The 22694-nt window shown below is 42.7% G+C and overlaps 2 protein-coding genes and 1 long non-coding RNA gene across 3 annotated transcripts; all 3 read right to left on the bottom strand.

Annotated features, from left to right (window-relative positions):
• Positions 1-836: 836 nt before the first annotated feature.
• LOC112575641 lies at positions 837-7366 on the bottom strand. The gene is made up of 6 exons (XM_025257616.1): positions 6691-7366; positions 6228-6283; positions 5802-5845; positions 4639-5023; positions 3057-3412; positions 837-2109 (listed from the first exon to the last, which is right to left on the bottom strand). The coding sequence occupies exons 1-6, from the start codon at positions 7231-7233 to the stop codon at positions 1748-1750; spliced, it is 1746 nt and encodes a 581-aa protein (XP_025113401.1). The 5' UTR covers positions 7234-7366; the 3' UTR covers positions 837-1747.
• A 5584-nt stretch (positions 7367-12950) lies between these two features.
• Positions 12951-17578, bottom strand: LOC112575973. The gene is made up of 3 exons (XM_025258164.1): positions 17341-17578; positions 15640-15998; positions 12951-14863 (listed from the first exon to the last, which is right to left on the bottom strand). The coding sequence occupies exons 1-3, from the start codon at positions 17535-17537 to the stop codon at positions 14520-14522; spliced, it is 900 nt and encodes a 299-aa protein (XP_025113949.1). The 5' UTR covers positions 17538-17578; the 3' UTR covers positions 12951-14519.
• Positions 17579-20692: 3114 nt separating this feature from the next.
• LOC112575984 lies at positions 20693-22430 on the bottom strand. The gene is made up of 5 exons (XR_003101717.1): positions 22292-22430; positions 21761-21856; positions 21484-21595; positions 20959-21140; positions 20693-20753 (listed from the first exon to the last, which is right to left on the bottom strand). It is a non-coding gene; the product is annotated as an uncharacterized LOC112575984 (long non-coding RNA).
• Between the last annotated feature and the right edge of the window lie 264 nt (positions 22431-22694).

The raw sequence follows: 22694 nt of genomic DNA, 5'->3' as shown, positions 1-22694 counted from the left end.
AGCAGCGGCAGGAAATCTTCGAGAAGGCAGAGTGCTTGCAGTCAGTTGTACTAATCTTCAACTAGCCGAGGGCAACGTAGTCGAGTGGTGCTACCAGTGCCAGTGTAAAGTAACAGTTCGTGGTTAGGTGGCTTCTCGGATTCCGAGACTGTCAACTGTAGACCAGGGACGAGCAGTGTGTTTAGACGTATGTGAAGATTGACGTAAGGACTAGTTATCTTCTAAATCCATTATTCTGTAAAACTGATTTCATGTCAGCTTTATTTTTCTTGTTTCAAGAGATAATGTTGTACAACTGTCTTGTCGGTTGTATTTGCACATGCGTTTTAAAGTGTTTATCAGCGCGTATGCGTGTGGACGTGCGAATAAGCGGGTGAGTGGGTGTGTGATGGTGAAAGTCGGGTGAAGAGAGCCAGCTGAAGTAACCCCTTTACCCGTGGGCGAGTTTGGCATATTCTCCTCCCCGCCTCGTTCGTCAATTAAAAAAAAAACCGCTAAATGATGTTGATGTTTACACTAGTTGTTGTGTAAAGAGATAAACCGACTGCACCTCCTGTTTCAGCGGTCCCGTGGCGCAACGGTTAGCGCCTGTCACCAATACAGTGAATGTCGGCTGCCCAGAGTTCATTTCTCGTGTCGGGCACGCTGATCTTTCTCTGCACGTGGCATCTGTTTACAGGGCTGGCTACTTGCCGTAATATAGCCTTAGCTGCTGGCACGGCGTAAAACACCAAATCCCCCCCCCCCTGCACCTCCTGTTGTGAGTAAACGTGTGTAAATGTGTCAAACACAATATGTGTATGAAGTCAGATACCCTTCGAAGGGTAGACAATAAGAAGTTGTGACGTACACCGGCAAGTGACAGCATGGGCAGAGCAGGACAGCGAAGAGGATGCTCCTAATGAGTTGTTGCCAGGGACAACAGGAGGCCAGGAGATGACAGAAACTTTGCGCCGCTAGTTCATGCAGGAGGGCAATGGAGGTCCCATGGCTGCCTGAGATGTTTGTGGTGATTGTGTTGTAGTGAAGTGCGTCAACAGAGCGCATCATATCTACTGGATAAGTCGACTACAATTTGTTGGTACATTTTTTTTTCAATGAACAAAGTTCGTAAACAGCAATAGTTCTTGTTCGTTGGTTTGCCACACGTGTGTGCTACATAATAAAGATCATAATGACATTTCAATATGTTATTGTTTTTATGTCTATAGTGTGTCGGTTGACTCCAGGTTGCAGTGTTGGCTCAGTAACATGTAGAGACAAGTGATGACAGTTGATGTTGGTTGAATAAGCTATGCTTCGACACATATCTACATCTGCTACATTGCAAGAACAACAACAACAACAACAACAACAACAGTGCAGAACGTCAACACTCAAACGATTGAGTGCTGACACGTTATTTCTAACAAACACTCATTCTAAGGATGTTGATTACTTTTTGTTGCTAAACAATCTTGATTTGGGGTTTACTAGCCAACATTTTAGATGTAACTGTTTACTGGTCAGTCTTGTGGTAACAGGAGGTCATCAACCTCACCCTCTAACCCTCACCTTAAGGTTAAGTATACAAGACCCAGTCTGTCTGTCGTATAATGTTGTTAATACTAGTTGTTGTGCAAACAACACTCATTGTATAGGGTTGATGTCTACACTAGTGCTGTATGAAGAGAGACACCGACTGCACCTCCTGTTGTAAGTAATTCTGTCATACACAGCATGTGTATGACGTCACGAGGTGATGCCGTCAGACACTTTTCGGATCGTTTACATCGCAGACAATCACAAGTTGTGACGTACACCTGGCCATAGAGTAGAACCCAGCATAAGTAGAATTCCCCAGACAGACGATGACTTTTCTCTCCAGACCACAAACACGTTGTGCATCCGTCACCCACACCACGTCACTGCGGGCCGTGGCCACGTCATCAATATCAACGTCCGTCATCATCCGCACTGGGATACCCGCTTCTTGAAGTCCCTTCACCATACCCGAGTCGTCACTCATGTTATATAATGCCAACACCAGCACGTCTCTCCACTGCAGGCAGGGCGATGTTGTGCCGCCGTTGGTGGAGGTGACGGTCGTGGCTGTTGTCGTGACATTCTCTGTTAACATTCAAAGTTAGTTTCTACTGTTAGTTACTTGTCGGAGATACAGCGTACACACTGACAGACACATGGATATAAACACCACTTAAAATGACAGACACACGTGACTAACAGTCTCTTAATGATGATGATCTTGTTGGTGGCGGCGTTTCAATAGCGCACTTTCCCGTTATGAACTTTGACATAATCAGTCAGCCATGTCCATGTAGATTACCAGACTCCACACACAATCACACTACAGGTAAACTCGACATGCTGTACACAAAGTAAACAACACAAACAACGGCGTTACAGACAACAACATTACAGGTGTCACACAGTCAAGAGGAGGTGAACACAGATTCACCTGAATACTTCAGTTGTAGGCAACACAGGTAAGTATCCAGACACAAGATCACGTGACAGCAGCCTCAAACACACATGGAGCAGACGACAGACAACCACCAATCCCTGACATCACACTCATCGTCAGTCACATCGTTGAGATGAAGAGGACACAAACATCTACTCTACAGACAGTGCAGCCATGAGGCACAGGTCGGCACATCACACAATGGAGAAGTGAGTGGTCAGCAGTGCCAAACAGGTTAACAGTGTCAGTGAAGTAGACACAAGTAATACAAATGATGAACACGTCTAACACATGGCAAGATGACGCAGATGTTACAGTTGAATACAAATGTTCTAGAAAACTGAGACAGGTTGTGGAGATACAGAAACAAATGCAGAATCCAAAATAATGATGTCACACTTCCAGAGATGACCAGTCCACACAAACCCTGGCGCCGATAAAAGGATGAAGACAAAATATGATAAAGAGCTGTTAGGCAAACGGACATGTCACACTAATATTTAGAAGACGATTTCTAACCTCTTTGCTATTTATCACACCGTTAACTGTTCACCTGTCAACAGACGTTACACTACACAATACCCACACCTACCTGTAACACCAACACGAAGACTGTGTAGGAAGCTGGCCACGTCACGACCGCACGTCACACACCTAGCTGGAGTGAAATCTGAGTGACCTTCACCTCGGTGATCTACTCGTTTGACTGGCGGGCCGTCTGTGTGGTTGGCCACACCTCGCTCACTGTACGGCAGGACATTACGGTACTCAGTGATCACCTCGTCCTGCTCGACTTCCCTGACGACGGCCGGTGGAGAGCGGAGGGGTCTGGTTAAATATTCCACTGGCCAGCTGGCGAATCCAGGTCTATGGTTACAACTTGCCGCCCACAGATGAAGATGAGGAACTTGTGTCAGCAGCTTGTCACACACAGTGGGGAAGTCTACCCTGTGACAGACATGAGTGTTACCATAGTTACCGTCACACACAAACATCACAAGTGTTCAATTCCTGTCAAAGTATTTTATGAAGTATCAGCAACACAAATATCACTGTAAATCACAATAAACAACAACTGTTTGTCACGTGTTCAGAGTATGTCTGTGTTGTGTGTGACTAGACAGTAATTGTGTAACACGTTGATGTCAAGGGGAGGCTACTTGTATACTAAGCTCACTGACACTGTACATAATAATGTGTGTGAATAGCGGTGAATGCTGTGGTTGTGTGTGTGTAGATGTGTATACATGCAGGAGGGAGGGAGGCAAGAGAGAGTAGATGTCTGTTGTCTGAAGCACAATGTGTAAATATACACATACATGTATCTTGTACAAATAAAATTAAGGAATTAACAAGCATTACCGTTTGTTACTGACAAGAATTGTGTACAGATGTACAGAACTGATGTGTAAGGACTACAGCTCGTCTCATCTTGTTCAACACGTACATGGCCGGCAGATGATAAACAAATTGTAGTGTACATTGAAAAAAAAAATATGTGTATATATCTTACTTTCTGTGTTTATGATATCTATGGGAGAAAGAGGATAGGAGGGTGAATATGATTACCAAGATAAGCAGTAAATATAGTCGTAATAAATATGTCACTTATGAAAGAAATTCTACTTGAAAATATATTCAACATGCAAAGTTCTTAAACAGCCAGATTTGTTTGCCAACTTTAAATAATAAAGTCTTAAATGCACATTCAGTAATATTATCAATGTCTTGGCTATTGACTAAATATTCAATCCATGAACTGGTGTAGTCTTCTGTTCCACATCTTTCCTCACCTTCGTTGTCTTCAACTCAGTGCTAACTGTCGCAATATCTTCAGGACAAATCACAACTTTGTCATCTAATTTTACCAGCTGTCTTGAAGCATATCCATCTCGACATTTCTTACTTTTATACCTAGTGTTTCTTTCAGATGGTCGAGGACAAGGTTTATCACCTTGGTAACCACGTATGGAAGGTCGCGCATGCGTAGAACGTGTCAGTGCAAAAATCGTGCGCGAAAAATTTATAGGCGTACCTGAGCGAAACTTGCGTGAGCAGGGCAGGTGTCCCTTTCAGTAAGAAATCATCACCTGTTAAACACCTTGTGGTGATTTTAAGATCACAGCGAGTGGCATCTACCTGTGTATCATTCATACACACGATGTTCTACTCACCCGCTCACTTCATCAGCGATGACGTACAACGACCCTCCTCTTGCTGCCTGCGACAAGTTGTTGGCGGCTTTCTCCGCGTCGTTATCGTTGAAATTATGATAATACTGCAGGAGGTGTGGCTGACCTGTTGATACACCTGCTGACTGTTGTGTCTTTACTGTCTGCAGCAACAGGTGATACATCATGGTGCTCGCTGCAAGACTTTTAGGACAACTACTAATAATGTAGACAGGGTGACCATCAAGCAGCCATTTTATACCCATCATCAGCAGCACCACAGTTTTACCTGTACCGGGCGGTCCGGTGACAAAGAGTGTGGGAGGCGCCGTGTGTAGCAGGTGAACTTGCTCCGGGAAGAGTGTGATGACAGCAGTATAGCACTCTCCTGTCCACCACACGGCCTGACCCAGGGTCTTGACACTCACACGTGGAGGACTTGTACATGGCACAGTCACTGTTGTCGCCGGACCACAGAACCTGGTACAGTCACATCAATTGAGGTCTTTTACAAACACAATTACTGATTATTTTATAATTAATAATAAGTTAATTGTTAACTGTATTTAATGTTTCCAAAATCAAAATATCTAATGTCTATAAAAACTAAAGAGAAACGTTTTTTCACTCTTTAAGCTATGTTCTGTAAAGAAATCTTCTAAAGCTTACTTCTACAATGGACACAATAATCTGCTCGAAATTAAAGTACTCCAGCACGAAGCAAAGCAGAGTAACAAAAATTTGTAAGGGGAAATATGTTTATCGTTCAATATGTTCACAGCAGGCAGTTAGTGAGCTGGGAGAAAAAAAAAGTACTCAGATAAAACAAGAGAATAATTATAACACTGTGACAATGGTTCGCCTCTTGAAGATTGGACTGCTTACAATATCTTTATTTTATTTATTTATTTATTTATTTTTGTTGTTGTTGAACCTGAAGCTACATCAGTGGATGAATACTGCTTTCATGAGCTACATATCCGCTTCAAACGCGATAGAGTCCTTCTGTGTCGGGGAGGAAGGATTGCAAAGTTCTGTTTGTGTGAATTTGTGAAAACCTTCGAGGAAAAAAAATTAGCCGGTCTTATGTGGGTCACTTTTGACATATATTCTATTAACACTATGAAAATACAAACATTTGAAATGCACTAAAATTTTAATCTAACGAATTTCTACAAGGGCTTTCCAAAAAGTGTTTGTCAACAAATTCCTGTAAATAATGCAATCAGACGGTCATTTTTATTTTAGAGTTACAAGTGACTGCTGATAATGACATGTGTACAATGTAAATGTAATACAACGTGTGTCACTGGGGTCACAGTCGTGAGTCGTGTTTTCGTGACGTCAGCAGGTGCGGCTGTTAGTGTGGTTACAGCGCGTGTCGCCGATTTACAGCGTGTCTGCACGTGAGGATTGTGACTACACATTATTGTCATATTTACCTGGCTACCAGTGTCTTGTACACCCCAGGTGTCATGTGACTGACAGGTCCAGCCCCAGCCACACGTCGCTGCCACCAGTGTCCGAGTTCCCTCAGCACGTGACTACTGACGTCATACGGGGTCTTGGGGTCAGACAGCTGATCACAGCACAGACACAGACCTGGGATGTTGAAGGGATCTGTTGTTCCCAGACACCGACATAGGTCCTGTATAAAAAACTTCTCTTAATTAAAGAGAAATGAGCTAAATATGTCGAGGTTTTTAACTAACAGATATAAAGCACAGTAACATGAAAGTAATTACAACGTTATTATACACTATTTAAAATTTGTAAAATTAAAATAAATAGAGTAGCACACTAATGGCTTGTGAGACACATTTTCAAAGCTATCCGAAATACTTGTAAGTTGGCGAAAACTTAAAATTAAAAATTAAAATTAAATTAAAATTAAAACAAATAAGTCAAAACATCAATCAACTCTTTCTAGCATCAAACATTTCAAAAAAATGTAATTTATTCTTATACAATGTTGACAAATTCAAATTCTTAATTTTTGATAGAAACGTGTTTGTAAACGTGATGATTATAATGTACAAAGAAGAGAGCTGAGACCTGAGTCAGCTGGGGGTCGCCGGATATGGCCTGTTGAACCTCGTCAGCCGTGAGGTTGGGGAAGGCGATGACCTTAGTGACGGGCAGACCGGGAGCGATGTCGGACACCAGGTGAGACAACATGGCCTCCGCCTTGTCCAGCTGTGACACGGCCTCTGTCAGCTTCTTTCTGATGTTTTTGTCTTTATCGTCCTTCGACATATTCAGAGCCTGTGTGTTGTCACCAAAGGCCTTCACCTCGCACGTGACTAAACCGAAATGTCGGTGAATGAGAAGCACATCAAAGTCGCCACGTTTATACTTCCATGGCAGAGCAGAAGGGAGGTTGGCCGCTAGGGGGAGCTGTGCAGCTGCAGCAGCATAACAAGGTTCCCCCAGGTACTCGCCGAACTGAAGCTGAGTCAGTCCAACCAGGATTTCTTTGTTGTCTTCACACAGTTTCTGGAGACACAAGAGCACCCTTTGCATGGCCGCATCGTCTCTGAGGTCACTGTCCTGAACGCGAGGTGGCTGAGGAATGGAAGCAGCAGCTGATGGAATCATCGCCGTCTGACCTGACTGACCCGACTGACCTGACTGACCTGGCTGACTTGACTGACCTGTCTGACCTGTCTGACTTGACTGACCTGACTGACCTGACTGACCTGACTGGCTGACTTGACTGACTTGACTGACCTGACTGACCTGTCTGACTTGACTGACCTGACTGACCTGACTGACCTGTCTGACCTGACTGACCTGACTGACCTGTCTGACCTGACTGACCTGACTGACATGACTGACCTGTCTCTAGCATGAGAACCTCCTGACCAGCAGCTGTCTGTCTAGTCATGGGCACGCGGTTGACGTAGACAGGAGGCAGGAAGTAGGCGCGAGAGTCGAGATCAGGGAACGCGGCCTCAACCCACTGTAGCCAGAATGTCTGGGCCTGGTCTGGTAATGGGTCCTGTGTCAAAATCATTTTGGTAAATATAAATATACATGAACTGTTGTGTTAAGACGTTTTGCATGTTTTACGTTTTGTTCAAACCTGTATCAGACACTGGTTATCGACATCCAATAAGGCTGATGTCCTGTGTTTTTTTGTGTTACACAATATCGTAATATGTTCTTAAAAAACAAACAAACAAACAAACAAACAAACAAACAAACCTTTGAGCCTGTCTTCTGATTGATGAGACTAACTGCTGCTTTGATCTGAGAAGCATTACCGCGGATGGTGAGAAACTTCACACCTGGTACAGGTGAGTGGTTGGGGTCAAAGTCTATGTCAGCACCTGACTTCTTCTTCACCTCTTCCAGGGGACGTGTGTTGGCTAAAATAATATTATCATCTGTAGGTCCTTTGTCATTCACATGGAGTTAGTGATTATGAATGTTATCTACTTTACTCCTGTTTGCTGTTTATCCTACTTACAGCTGTTGTCTTTAGAGAATGAAGTGACTGTAAACATTCCACTCACCTGTGTCAGTCAGTAGCTCAGCCTGTTGGTCAGTCACGGTGTGTAGGTAGACTTCCACCCGGCCACGACCTCTACAATGTTGTTTGCCTCCTCTTCCTTTAGGGCGCTGTCCCTGTGAGAGTTGTTACAGTGAGAAAACATCACGAGGCTAAACACCGCAAACATCACTGATGATGATGATGATGATGATGATGATGACGACGACGACGACGACGACGACGACGACGACGACGATGATGATATTTTAAAAGTGCTCAGATCGAAATTCATCAAACCTTTCAGTGTCTTACCTGTTGTGGAGCAGACGGCTGATGACCAGACATTGTTGACAGTTGTCCAATGTGACGTCACGCTGGAGATCAGTAAACAGGTCTGTAATCATGTCACAGTGGAGTTTAGTATTTAATTCTTGAGGATGTCAGTGTATTTCAGTAAACAGTAATGACTCTATAATGTTAGTGGAGTTCAGTCATTACTGTGTGATGTCGCTATAGACATCAGTAAGCAGACTTGTAATCATTATGTAATGTCGCTGTGATGCTTTGTCAACAATGATTATAATGGATGGTTACTTAAATCAGGGAGGATCATTTGAGAGTTCATAAACTGTATAAGATCATTACTTAGAACTTAACACATCCACATGTAAATCTTGATATGACTGACTTTAGTTCTAGACAAGATCGCCTTTGTCAAATATAGTAACATGCTTGACAAAATATGTAAAAAATGTAAATATGTCTTCACTCTGAAGTTTCCTCAAAGAATAATCCATCAAATTAGTCGGAAACTATACACCACTCACCTTAAGCACAACATGAATTTCTGTCTTGTGACATGACAGTGATCAGACAGTGTCAGTGTGTCTGTCGCTGACACTCACCTCAGTGTGTGAAGTATCAGAGCATGGTGACAGGACACGGAAGGCTGAAGGTAGAGAGAAATGACAGGATTCTGTGGTAGAAACCAGCGCACGACTGTCAATAAAATAGAAGACTATGGATGACGAGGACTGCGAGGACTGAGTCACGTGATATGAGGGCGGCAGACGACTTTAGTCTCAGCCAGCATCGCACATCGTCACCACTGCAGCTCTCGTCAGGATGCTGACATCGTCTGTCCCACTCGGATGTAGGTTCTCCAGCTCTCTAAACTTGTGACAATGTCGCCCTTGTGTCATGTCAGACACGACAACCTTCAGTAGACTCCATACATGGTATCATGTCAGATATGTTCAGACTGTCATCGCACCAGGCAGAAATTGACAGAACATCCCAGAAACAGACTGCTACAGGTATCTTGTGTCAACAAGGATGGTGGAGCGGATGATGGCATCAACAAGGCGAGCATTCTTTCAACAGCCTACATCCCATCTGAACTCCCGAGCATTATCCTTCCGCAGTAAGATCCACATCTTCAACACCAATGTGAAGGCAGTCCTGCTGCATGGTTCTGACACCTGGAGAGTGACAAACATCATCAACAACAAGCTCCAGACCTTTACCAACCGATGCCTACGCCATATTCTGAGAATAAGATGGCCTGACGATCTCCAACAGCACCCTGTGGACAAGAACCAACCAGAATGCCACTAGCCAGGACATCATAAAGCGCATATGGGGCTGGGTAGGACACACCCTGCGCAAACCAGCTGACACCATTGCCAGGCAGGCACGTGACTGGAACCCTCAGGGGAAGAGGGCGACCAAAGCAAACTTGGAAAAGAACAGTAGAGGAGGCAAAGGACATTGGAACCTCACAGGCCCAACTGAGGGGGCTGCGCTATAGCGGGTCCGCTGGCGAAGTGTTGTTGTGGCCCTATGCTCCCCGAGGAGTAACAAGCAATAAACAAAAATAAACTAAGGACCTTGTGTATTGTATTAGCAGCAAAAAGCTAAATACAATTGTGTGTAAAGCAAACAGCTCAGTACAATGTACCCGTAATAAAACGACGAGAACAAGACAAGGACTGTGATGTACACGGATTATTCTTAGCTGTGTAGCCGAGTCTTCAAACATTGTGTGTAGGCGACCACCTCGACATACAGAGAGAAAGATAAACGTGAACAGTAACTGATTGTGTTCTGTAGTTCCTGTAGCCTAATATCCGGTTTCTAAATAAGTTACAGACATTAGTGAGGACGAGTGGTTACGGGCCAGTGATCACGTGACTGTCATGCTAGTGTCTGTGAAGATGTTGGTCCGGTTGTAGTTTCCTCACCACTCGTCCTGTAGACAAAGTGTCGTTGTATCCCACAAGTCTGTAGGGTGAGGGCACGTGCAGCCTTCACACAACGTCCCTGTTGTGGTCATCACTTGTCTCTCCACACTCTAGACGATTCCTGTAGATATTCTCCTGGCTTCTGGTAGAAATAGTTACGGGAGATAAAGTTAGTTGACCAAAGGAACGCTTTTTGTAAACAAGACATTACACAGTACACTCATCACACACAGTACTCACATCACACGCTGTACACACGGTACTCAAAGAACAGCGACAACAATTACACATGATGTGACACAATGAAGTGACCTTATCACTGGTCAACAAGATGGCAGATGACTCCTTGATTAATTGAAGCCCTTAAGTCACTTCTTCTGTGAGCCCTTGCTTCTTATTCGCTCCTCTCTCTCTCATCCAGAGATGTCACAGACTGAGTATCAAAGCTTCAAACTGTCCATGTACTAAGCTGGATGCAAGTGGTCCAGTCGCTGACAAGGCTGCTAGAGCTGGTGCTACAGTTTGATGTTGATGTAGAAGACAAATACTTTAGACGTGTGTTAGGTGAGGTGAGATAAGTCTAGTGTAAAAATATTGACGAGGGGTAAAGAAAAGGTTCGTTTTCTGTGAATGGTGAAAATAAACTGACTTTTCGAGTTTACACTCCGCTTTGTATATAATAATAGTAAAGATTGAGTGAGGTATTTTTATTAGTTGCTCTAGTATAAATTTTTTTCATATATATATATAATTATAAATTTATATATATATATGTATGCAGGCCTACAACAGAGCCAGAGTTATTGTCTGAAGAAAGAAGGCGCAGATGTCCAGGCGTCTACGTGGACAGGAGTGTCGCTGACATCTTTAACTAGAAACTTAGTTAAACTTACTCCCCATGATTATCTCACTTTATAAGGTTTATGACATTGAACAACTACCTTCCCGTGGATAAATGTTGCCAAAATTAGGCTTTGTAAACTTTGTAACACTAATGATGTAAGATATCAATTTAATGACCACTTAATTGTAAAAAATATTGCTGAACAATGTAAAAATAATTGATCACTTTACTATCTCTATATGTGTATATGTAATACCTCAATACGTTTTAGATAGTGACATTAATATAGAATCTTGAATCTGAGTTATCTACCTCGTGTTGTGTTATTTGTTTGACTTACATGACTTCTGTACAAAATATATTCCCGCTGTTCACCTCTGTAATATTGTAAACAATGATCCATTGTGTTATTATTAGCAGCTTACCTGTGTACAATTCATAAAACCGGACTCACACATCTTCCTGTCATTAAGAGATGTCTGTTGGTTATTTGCCGCTGATTGTTCCACTTTGTGACTAAGTATTGAATAGTTTCGGGATTTTCTAATTGTTCCCAATACAATGCAGTAAACAACACAGTGAGTCCATCTCACTAATAACACCATGTGTTGTATCCAACATATTGTACTGACAGTAACGACTCCAGTAAAGTCAGTAACACATTTGGTCTTTTGTCAGTCTAACCTTTATGGTGTCCGGTCACTTAATCCCCAGACACTTCATCCCCGACACTTCATCCCCTAGACTTTTAATCCCCAGACACTTCATCCCCGACACTTCATCCCCTAGACTTTTAATCCCCAGACACTTAATCCCCGACACTTCATCCCCGACACTTAATCCCCAGGCACTTAATCCTTTATAAAGCATTATGTAATGCTTCTGTAAAAGCATTGAATTAGAATACGTCATCCCCACACACTTATTCCTGACAACATTGTAGAGAGATAAGAGTGAATGGATCGTCTTCTGTACCTCCGATCATTAGCTTACCTTTCATATTGATTAACAGCAATTACTTCGCGAACACTCAAGAACAATTTTCATATCATATTATTGAAGAACATTAAATTTACTAACTTATCTGAACTTTAACTAATGTTGTAGATGTTCAAATGACGTTGAAGTTAAAAGCATGATTTGAATTTAAATTATTTGAATTTCAATTAAATTTTTCGCTGACTTCATAATTTTTATAGTTAAGGATTTAGTTTAGGGATTAAGTGTCTGGGGATGAAGTGCTTAGGGATTAAAAGTCTAGGGGATGAAGTGTCTGGGATGAAGTGTCTGGGGATTAAGTGACTGGGAACCAACCTTTATATAGCAATGACACTATACATATAACACACTCCATCTAAAATGTAACACCTGCTACAGTGAGGATTAGCTGCACTGGGTTCAGATGTCGAGTAAGGCACGCTGTCCTTTCTCTGCCAGAGTGTATTGCTGCCTTTAAACAGATGATGTTTTACATCTCTACTTTTAAACAAACTAGATATATATGTTGTAGATCACTATCTAAAGGATTTTTGAAAATCGTGATTATTTGTAAATTCTCACTAAATGTTGTGAATAACAAGATAAACATTCCAGCATTATTTTGACTTTTCATTGCTTGTACCCTTGCTTATTTTACATGTTTCAATGGTGTTACACGTTTGTTTGTATTTGCATTATACAGATACACAAACACAAAGACACACTGTCCTGACTACTTTGAATACTTCAATCCTTACAAAAGTATAATTGTTCTTTATTACTTCACATCCAGTCGTACGGAGGTTAGTTATATTTTCTAGATACACTTCCATTTGCTGTTCCCGTCATCATAGTTTTGTTTTATTAGACGGCGCCCCTGTTCTCTCCCTCTTGCTGCTTCACATTCAACATCACGACATGGGGTCACATGGCAGCTAGGTGAATGGGAAAAGCATCGCTAGTGACTTTGCCTGCTGCATTCAGTCCTCACCCTTGCTATTTCACCACACTGCCTTTAAACGGGTGAAAGCCGTTACTTAGCTCTCACGACTTAAAATATCTTTCAAGCTTTCCCTAGCCCCTGGACCTGTTTTCATGGGATCAGTGCACTTGACATAGTGAACATGTTGACAGAACTTAAACAGTTCCAGAATCACCAGGAATTATTATCCATCGACATCGAGTTTCAATGCTTTGATGAAAATAGAGATTACGATGTTTGCACTTGTTCCTGAAGAAGATCAGTAGAGAGCGAGGCAAAGGCTGCCGGAACCACATGGGCCCAACTGAGGGAGGGTGCCCAAAACCGGGTTCGCTGGCGAGGTGTTGTTGCGGCCCTATGCTCCTCGAGGAGTAGCAAGGAATGATGATGATGATGACTTGTTCCTGAAATAGCAGCAAAACACGTGACAGCATGGGCAGAGCAGGACAGCGAAGAGGATGCTCCTAATGAGTTGTTGCCAGGGACAACAGGAGGCCAGGAGATGACAGAAACTTTGAGCCGCTAGTTCATGCAGGAGGGCAATGGAGGTCCCATGCCTGCCTGAGATGTTTGTGGTGATTGTGTTGTAGTGAAGTCCGTCAACAGAGCGCATCATATCCACTGGATAAGTTCACTAGACTTTGTTAATTTTTTTAATTATGTTGGTCGAAGAATTTGTTGGTACATTTATTTTTCAATGAACAAAGTTCGTAAGCAGCAATAGTTCTTGTTCGTTTGTTTTCCTCATGATCATGATGACATTTTAACATGTTACTTTCTGGGGTCTATAGTGTGTCGGTTGACTCCAGGTTGCACGGTTGACTGAGTAACATATAGAGACAGGTTACGACAAACTGATAGTGTTGTGTTACTTCAATAAGCTATGCTCCGACACACATCTACATCTGCTACATTTCAACAGCAACAACAACAGTGCAGGATGTCAACAATCAAACGCTTCAGTGTTGACATGTTATTTCTAACAAACACTCATTCTAAGGATGTTGATTATTTTTGTTGCTAAACAATCTTGATTCGATATATTCAAGCCGACATTTTAGATGTAACAGTTTACTGGTCAGTCTTGTGGTAACAGGAGGTCATCAACTTCACCCTCTAACCCTGACCTTAAGGTAAAGCAAACAAGACTCAGTGTGTCTGCAGAGTGATAATGATGTCAACACTAGTTGTGTAAACAACACCCATTGTATAGGGTTGATGTTTACACTAGTGTTGTCTGAAGAGAGATACCGACTGCACCTCCTGTTGTAAGTAAATGTGTAGTACACAACATGTGAATGACGTCACAAGGTGATTACGTCACATACTTTTCGGTTTGTTTTAAGAGCAGACAATCACAAGTTGTGACGTACACCGGGACATGGAGTGCAGCCGGACTGCATCATGATACTGCAGACAGACGACGACTTTTCTCTCCAGACCACAAACATGAAATCCACTCGTCACCCACACCACGTCACTGCGGGCCGTGGCCACGTCCTCCATGTCATCGTCCTTCATCACCCGCACTGGGATACCCGCTTCTGTAAGTCCCTTCATCATACCCGAGTCGTCTCTAATGTTTAACAAGTCTAACAACATCATCACGTCTCTCCACTGTAGGCAGGGCGGTGTAGTGGCGCCGTTGGTGGAGGTGACGGTCGTGGCTGTTGTCGTGACATTCTCTGTTAACATTCAAAGTCAGTTTCTACTGTTAGTTAATTGTCGGAGATACAGCGTACACACTGACAGACACATCGATATAAACACGACATAAAATAACAGACTCACGTGGCTGACACAGTGTCTTGATAATGATGAAGAAGAAGAAAAAGGAGATGATGATGATGATGATGATGATGATGATGATGATGATGATGATGATAATAATGGCATCTTGATAGCACACTTTCCAGCTATGATCTTTGAAATCAAACGCACATGGAGCAGGACGACAGACAACCACCAATCCCTGATATCCCACTCATCGTCAGTCACATCGTTGAGAAGAAGAGGACACAAACATCTACTGTACAGACAGTGCAGCCATGAGGCACAGGTCCGCACATCACACAATGGAGAAGTGAGTGGTCAGCAGTGCCAAACAGGTTAAAAGTGTCAGTGAAGTAGACACAAGTAATACAAGTGATGAACAGGTCTAACACATGGCAAGATGGCGCAGATGTTACAGATGAATAAAAATGTTTTAGAAAACTGAGACACGTTGTGACGATACAGAAACCTGATGTCACAGACTCACAGATGACTAATACACGCAAACCCTGGAGATGATAAAATGGCAAATACGAAAAATGTGATGAAGAGCTGTCACCCTGTAGCGAGTTAAGTGAAGAGACATCACATCACTCTCAGAAGACTTTTTCTCATCTGCCTCTTATTTATCACACCGATATCTGTTTGTCTGTCAACAGACGTTACACTACACAATACCCACACCTACCTGTAACACCAACACGGAGACTGTGTAGGAAGCTGGCCACGTCACGACCGCACGTCACACAGTCAGCTGGCCTGTCACCTGAGTGACCTTGACCTCGATGATAAACTCGTCTGACTGGCGGGCCGTCTGTGTGGTCGGGCACACCTCGCTCACTGTACGGCTGAACATGACCGCCATCAAAATGCCTGTCCTTATGCTCGACTTCCCTGACGACGGCCGGTGGAGAGCGGAGGGGTCTGGTTAAATATTCCACTTGCCAGCCAGTGGGTGCGTCTCCATGGAAACAACTTGCCGCCCAAAGATGGAGATGAGGAACTTGTGTCAGCAGCTTGTCCCACACAGTGTCGAAGTATTTTGACCTGTGACAGACATGAGTGTTACCATAGTTACCGTCACACACAAACATCACAAGTTTTCAATTCCTGTCAAAGTATTTTATGAAGTATCAGCAACACAAATATCACTTTAAATCACAATAAACAACAACTGTTTGTCACGTGTTCAGAGTATGTCTGTGTTGTGTGTGACTAGACAGTAATTGTGTAACACGTGGATGTCAAGGGGAGGCTACTTGTATACTAAGCTCACTGACACTGTACATAATAATGTGTGTGAATAGCGGTGAATGCTGTGGTTGTGTGTGTGTAGATGTGTATACATGCAGGAGGGAGGGAGACAAGAGAGAATAGATGTCTGTTGTCTGAAGCACAATGTGTAAATATACACATAAATGTAAAATTATGTAATTAACAAGCATTACCGTTTGTTACTGACAACAATTGTGTACAGATGTACAGAACTGATGTGTAAGGACTACAGCTAGTCTCATCTTGTTCATCATCATACCTTCTGTAATGCGTCATCAATGGGAGAAAGAGGATAGGATGGCGAAGCTGATTTCCAAGATAATAAGTAAATATTGTTGTCATAAATATTCAATATATAAAATAAATTCTACCTGAAAATTCTGCAGTTAAAGCTCTTAACAAGAAACGATTTTTTTTTTTGCCTTCTTTGAAGAAAAAAGTCTTAAATGCACGTTCAGTATTATTATCTGGTGCTTAAAGTAGGACCCATCCGTTGTGGCATCCAGTACAATGTCTTTGCTGCCACCTGCCCTGATTATTTCTCTCAACTGCTCTTCCCTTACATCCCAGCTACACAACTCCGCTCCTCGTCTGATGATCGTCTCCTGACTCTTCCTGTCACCACAACAGCAACATGTGGCCACAGGATGTTTAGTTATTGTGCAGCCAAACAATGGAACTCTCTCCCTTTCCATATCAGCCATCTACCCCTCACTCAGTGCTAGCTGTCGCAATGTGTTCATCAGGACAACTCACAAGTTTCTCATTTAGTTTTACCAGCAGTAAGCACATTCAAGCACATTCATCTCCGCAGGTCTTACTTTTATACCCTTTGTTTGAATGAAAGCTACGGTCAGGCAAGCTCCCGTTTCTTTTCGAAGGTTGAAGTTAGGGTTTGATAACTACGTATGGCAATTTGCGCATGCGTACAAGTCAGTGCAAAAAGCATGTGCGAAAAAAAAAAAGTGGCGCACCAGAGTGAAACTAGGGTGAGCGGGGCAGGTGTCCCTTTCATTGAGGAATTGTCACCTGTTAAACACCTGGTGTATTCTAAGATCAGGTGAGCAGCATCTACCTGTGTGTCTATCATCACATCACACAATGTACTACTCACCCGCTCACTTCATCAGCGATGACGTACAACGACCCTCCTCTTGCTGCTTGTGACAAATCGTTGACGGCCTTCTCCACGTCATAACGGTCATGATGATCAAACCCAAGATCATACAGCAGGAGGTGAGGCTGACCACGTGACACACCTGCTGACTGTTGTGTCTTTACTGTCTGCAGCAACAGGTGATACAGCATCATGCACGCTGCACGACTATATCTCCAAGTACTCACAACGTAGACGTGGTGACCACCAAGCAGCCACTGTATGGCCATCAGCAGCAGCACCACAGTTTTACCTGTACCGGGCGGTCCGGTGACAAAGAGTGTGGGAGGCGCCGTGTGTAGCAGGTGAAGTTGCTCCGGGAAGAGTGTGATGACAGCAGTATAGCACTGTCCTGTCCACCACACGGCCTGACCCAGGGTCTTGACACTCACACGTGGAGGACATGTACATGGCACAGTCACTGTTGTCGCCGGACCACAGAACCTGGCACAGTCACATCAACTGATGTCTTTTACAAAACTAATTACTAGTATTTTACAATTAAAAGCAAGTCAATTGTTTACTGTATTTCATTTTCTCAAATTAAAATATACAATTTCTATTAAAACTAAAGAGACCCTTTTTTCACTCTCTAACATATGTAAACTGAAAAAAACTTTCTAAAGCTTACTTCTATAATGGACACAATGATCTGCTCCAAATTAAAAATTGAAGTACTCCAGTACCATTCAAAATAGCGTAATAAAAATTTTAAGGTAAGATATGTTCATTGTTCAACTTATTTACGCAAGGCAGTTGGTCAGCTGGGAAAAAAAGTATTCAGAAAAACAAGAGAATAATTTTAACACTGTGATCATGGTTCAGCTCTTGCAGTCTGACTTAGACTGCTTAGAACATTTTTATTTGTTTGTTGAACCTGAAACTACATCAATGGATCAATACAGGTTTATGAGCTACATATGCGCTGTAAACATCACACCTAACACCCTTTCCCACCATGCTAGTCCTTTTGTCACACCTACCCTGCTCGTCTTCACTTTGCAATATCATGTGACTCCCATTTCTTGTTATTTGGTTTCTCTGCATTTTCTTTATTCGATTGTATTCATCATTAGTACAGTTGTTTAGTGCGTGTGTTATGCGGTTTTTTTCCTGTCCCCTCGTATACTCTCCATGTTTTGTTCTTGTTCTTAGACGCTAAGAGCTTCGTCTTTAAGAGTGTGAGTATGTGCTTCACAAATTTTGCATTATTATTATTATTATTATTATTATTATTATTATTATTATTATTATGTCAACAGCCTCTTTCTGTGCGTGGGGAGCAGTGTTTGCATATTTTGTTTGTGTAAATGTCGGAAAACGTATGAGGAAAAAATTGGCCGGGCTAAGGAGGGTTTTACAAATATTTATTCACACTACGAAGATTCGAACATTTCATATGCACTAAAACTTTTAATCTGACGAACTTCTACAAGGTCCACACAAATTGTCTATCTCATCATATTCCTGTAAAGAAAAAGTTCTGACGGATATTTTTATTTTAGAGTTACAACTGACTGCTGATAATGACATTTTTACTATTGTAATATATAATATAATGTGTGTCGCCGATTTGCCAGCGTGTCTGCAAGTGAAGACTGTCGTATATACTGTGAATAAAGTGTAGTTGGAAATCTATTTTACTGCAAAAACTCAGTTCCTTGGAGTGGTTCGCACCGAAGATTGAGGAACAGTGGACAAGCCATTGACTAAGACATCGGCGTTAGAGACTTGTGCTTCGTCGCCCATGAACATCATCACATTTCCATATTTTCCCTGTAACATCTGGTAACAGTTACCCACCTCTGTTCAAGATGAAAATCTTACTTTTGAAACATAGTTGACGATTTCTCTGTGTTGTGACTACACATTATTGTCATATTTACCTGGCTACCAGTGTCTTGTACAACTCAGGTGTCATGTGACTGTCAGGTCCAGCCCCAGCCACACGTCGCTGCCACCAGTGTCCGAGTTCCTTCAGCACGTGACTACTGACGTCACACGGGGTCTTGGGGTCAGACAACTGATCACAGCACAGACACAGACCTGGGATGTTGGAGGGATCTGCTGTTCCCAGACACCGACACAGGTCCTGTAAAGGATCCACATCATGGCATGCGATATGAGTTAAATATAGAGATGACAGATGTCAGTAAAATTAGCAAACTCTTCATATTAAAGTATTAAGTACAAATTAAATACCAATTAGTAGCTTAGAATGGCTCTAACAGGATAATAATACTGTTAAAATAGATGGAACAACTGTGTACATCCAATGACTTTGTTGACACAAATCGTGCTGAAGTGGCGTGAAGACATCAATGTGCACCAAACAAGAAAAAAAGAAGTAACACTACACTGTGAATTTGATTTGATAACAACCGCCACTTACACACACACGTGTGGACGCCGCTACTCGCACTGATATTTATACACATACCTTCCTCCAAAAAAATTACTTGCACTTTATAAACAAACATATACACACTAGCACTTCAGTTAATTCACATTCACTCACACGGTACACATTATCGGATCGTCTTCTATTGAGAAACAATAAATTTTACACATCTAAGTACTCTGTAACGTATACTATAGCAGACATGTAAGAGAACAGAAAGGTACTAAAACCTGAATGAGGAGGTTGTCACCGGAGATGGCCTGTTGAAGTTGACGAGCCGTGAGGTTGGGGAAGGCGATGACCTTAGTGACTGGCAGACCGGGAGCGATGTCGGACACCAGGTGAGACAACATGCCTCCGCCTTGTCCAGCTGTGACACGGCGTTACTCAGTTTCTGTCTAATGTTGTTGTCTACATCCCTGCTGTGACATGTTTACAGCTTTTATTGTCACCCACTGCTTCACCTCACAACTACCAGTCCGTACTGTCGATGAATGAGAAGCACATCAAGTCTCCCTGTTTCCAGTTGTGTGGTCAGAGAAGGAGGAAGGTTGGAGGTCGGGTAGGTGGGTAGCGGCGGCAGCGTAACAAGGTCACCCAGGTACTGTCCGAACTGAAGCTGAGTCAGTCCAACCATCACATCTCTGTTCTCTTCACACATTTTCTGAAGACAGACAAAAAATCCGCTGCATGGCCGCATCGTCTCTGACATCACTGTCTGAAGGCGAGGAGGCTGAGGAATGGACAGATGAGCAGCAGAAGATGAACTCGTCGGCACTTGGTTAGACTGACCAGCCTGTCCAGGTGCTGACTGTAGGACGAGAACCTCCTGACCAGCAGCTGACTGTCTAGTCATGGGCACGCGGTTGACGTAGACAGGAGGCAGGAAGTAGGCGCGAGAGTCGAGATCAGGGAACGCGGCCTCCACCCACTGTAGCCAGAATGTCTGGGCCTGGTCTGGTAATGGGTCCTGTGTGAAGAACAGTCTGATCTATTTAATAATAACTGCCTTTTATCCTTAAGGCATTTGAGCATTTCTGTTTAAACTTTACTTGTATTTGCTACTGCTATTTAATACTGGAGATTGCCCTGTCATCCAGTAAGGTATTTTTTTTATCTGCATTATAGTCTTTTATACTCTGTTCTAATACACATTTGATTGTCAACAAACAAACCTTTAAACCAGTCTTCTTGCTGATGAGCCTGACTGCCGCCTCGATTTGAGAAGGAAGACCTCGGATGATAAGAATCTTCATGCCTGATACAGGTGAGGGATTGGGGCCAAACTCTACATCAGCGCCTGTAGTTTTCTTTACTTCTTCCAGGGGGCGTGTCGTCAATGCGCATACACATTTCTCTAAATTATAACAGACAATTGTTTTGGAATTCATCATTTATCATTACGAAAACCTTAATAGCTTAATGCGCTAAAGGTTGTTGTTTTTTTTTTTTTTTTTTTTGTTAAATCTTCACATCGAACACAGAATCATCATTACTGTACTCGTGATCGCAAAGCTGCTCATTATGATTATCATCATTATGATATTATTTCTCTTTCGGTTGTGAGCCTTTTTCAAGACTTTGCTGATTATGATGTTTATATGCAAATTCTATCTCACTACTTCTTCAAGCACTTTTTATCCTACTTTCATCTGTTATCAGTTTTGAAAATGTAAAGCATATTAAAACATACAACCTACCTGTATCTGTAAGTAGTGCCGCCTGTTCATCAGTCACAGCGTGTAGGTAAACTTTAGCCCCGCCACCGCCTCTACAACTTTGTCTACCACCTCCTCCCTTAGGTGGCTGTCCCTGTGATAGTCATTACAGTGAGAGGAGAACATCGTGAGACTGCACACCGGGTACATCACTGAGATGATCATGTACAGGATGACATTCAATATCTACACCAGCATTATACATGCTTAAAAGTGGTTTTACACAACAAAAGTAGGACTATAAAAATAGCTTACGTACTCTAAGATTGAAGTAAAGGAGAGTGGTTCACCTGAGCAGACGACATTGTTGACAGTGGTCTCCCCTGTACAGGACCAAGTTTGTCGGAGGCAGCGTCTGCACAACGAGGTATATATGTAACTTGGTGGTCTTTACTCTCTGTGAGAAACCAGCAAACTGTCATGTGTGTAGGGTCGTAGGGTAATATAGTGTCAGAGGTAGAATGTCAGTGCCATAGTGTCAATCATTAGTGGTGTCATGTTGATATCATAGTGTCAGTGCCATAGTGTAGTTAGCATAGTGTGAGTGGCGTAGTATCGGTAAAATAGTGTTATTTGCATAGTCTAAATGTCATATTGTTAGATGTAACGTGGGAACATTTGACCAATTAAGTTGAGCAAGTTAGTCTTACAAGGCGTAAGAACACCTTCGCGATGTCAACACCATGAAATCAGCCACTTTCAGCACGACAGACCCTACCGTACAAATATTTCCACACCTGACATGTCAGTCCCAGGTGGCCAGCTGAATCAATTCAAAATAAAAGTTTACCTGTCCAGAATACTGAGTGATATGTTCACACTGCTTTCGGTTTTTTTGTCCACAGGTCGTCATCACACGGTCATTCAATCTTTTATACCCGCACAAGTTCTCCGTCTGTTGCGTTCTCTAGACAAGCCGCCATTACGTGCCCCGGGACAGGATGTGTGACAGGACATTTCGCAATGCGGAAGTTCATCGTTGCCCACAGACTCGTCTTATCGCCCTGATAAAGCCTGAGGCCGTCATGATATACACAAGGAACTTTTCTGTCCGGACAGAGTTGAAGGTAGGAGAGCACGCCGTGCAGAGTGGTAGCGGTCAGTCATCTCCCATTACTACTCGGACAATAGGCGGGGTAGATATGACAGTGACTGCCGACTAGTCTCCGTAACCAGCAACTACCACAAAAATG

The sequence above is a fragment of the Pomacea canaliculata genome, linkage group LG11 (assembly GCF_003073045.1).
Source record: "Pomacea canaliculata isolate SZHN2017 linkage group LG11, ASM307304v1, whole genome shotgun sequence".
In the NCBI taxonomy this organism is placed as follows: Eukaryota; Metazoa; Mollusca; class Gastropoda; order Architaenioglossa; family Ampullariidae; genus Pomacea; species Pomacea canaliculata.
Note: the sequence above shows the minus strand (reverse complement) of the source record. Positions and strands in the feature narration are given on the sequence as shown.

Coding starts and splice junctions, on each gene's coding strand:
- LOC112575973 (XM_025258164.1), bottom strand. CDS start 17,537: ATGATGCTGTATCACCTGTTGCTGCAGACAGTAAAGACACAACAGTCA. Junction 15,999..17,340: donor ATCGCTGATGAAGTGAGCGG/GTGAGTAGTACA, acceptor TGTCTGTCACAG/GTCAAAATACTTCGACACTG. Junction 14,864..15,639: donor TCTCCGTGTTGGTGTTACAG/GTAGGTGTGGGT, acceptor GAATGTTAACAG/AGAATGTCACGACAACAGCC.
- LOC112575641 (XM_025257616.1), bottom strand. CDS start 7,233: ATGATTCCATCAGCTGCTGCTTCCATTCCTCAGCCACCTCGCGTTCAG. Junction 5,846..6,227: donor AACATCCCAGGTCTGTGTCT/GTGCTGTGATCA, acceptor CATTATTTACAG/GAATTTGTTGACAAACACTT. Junction 3,413..4,638: donor ATCGCTGATGAAGTGAGCGG/GTGAGTAGAACA, acceptor TGTCTGTCACAG/GGTAGACTTCCCCACTGTGT.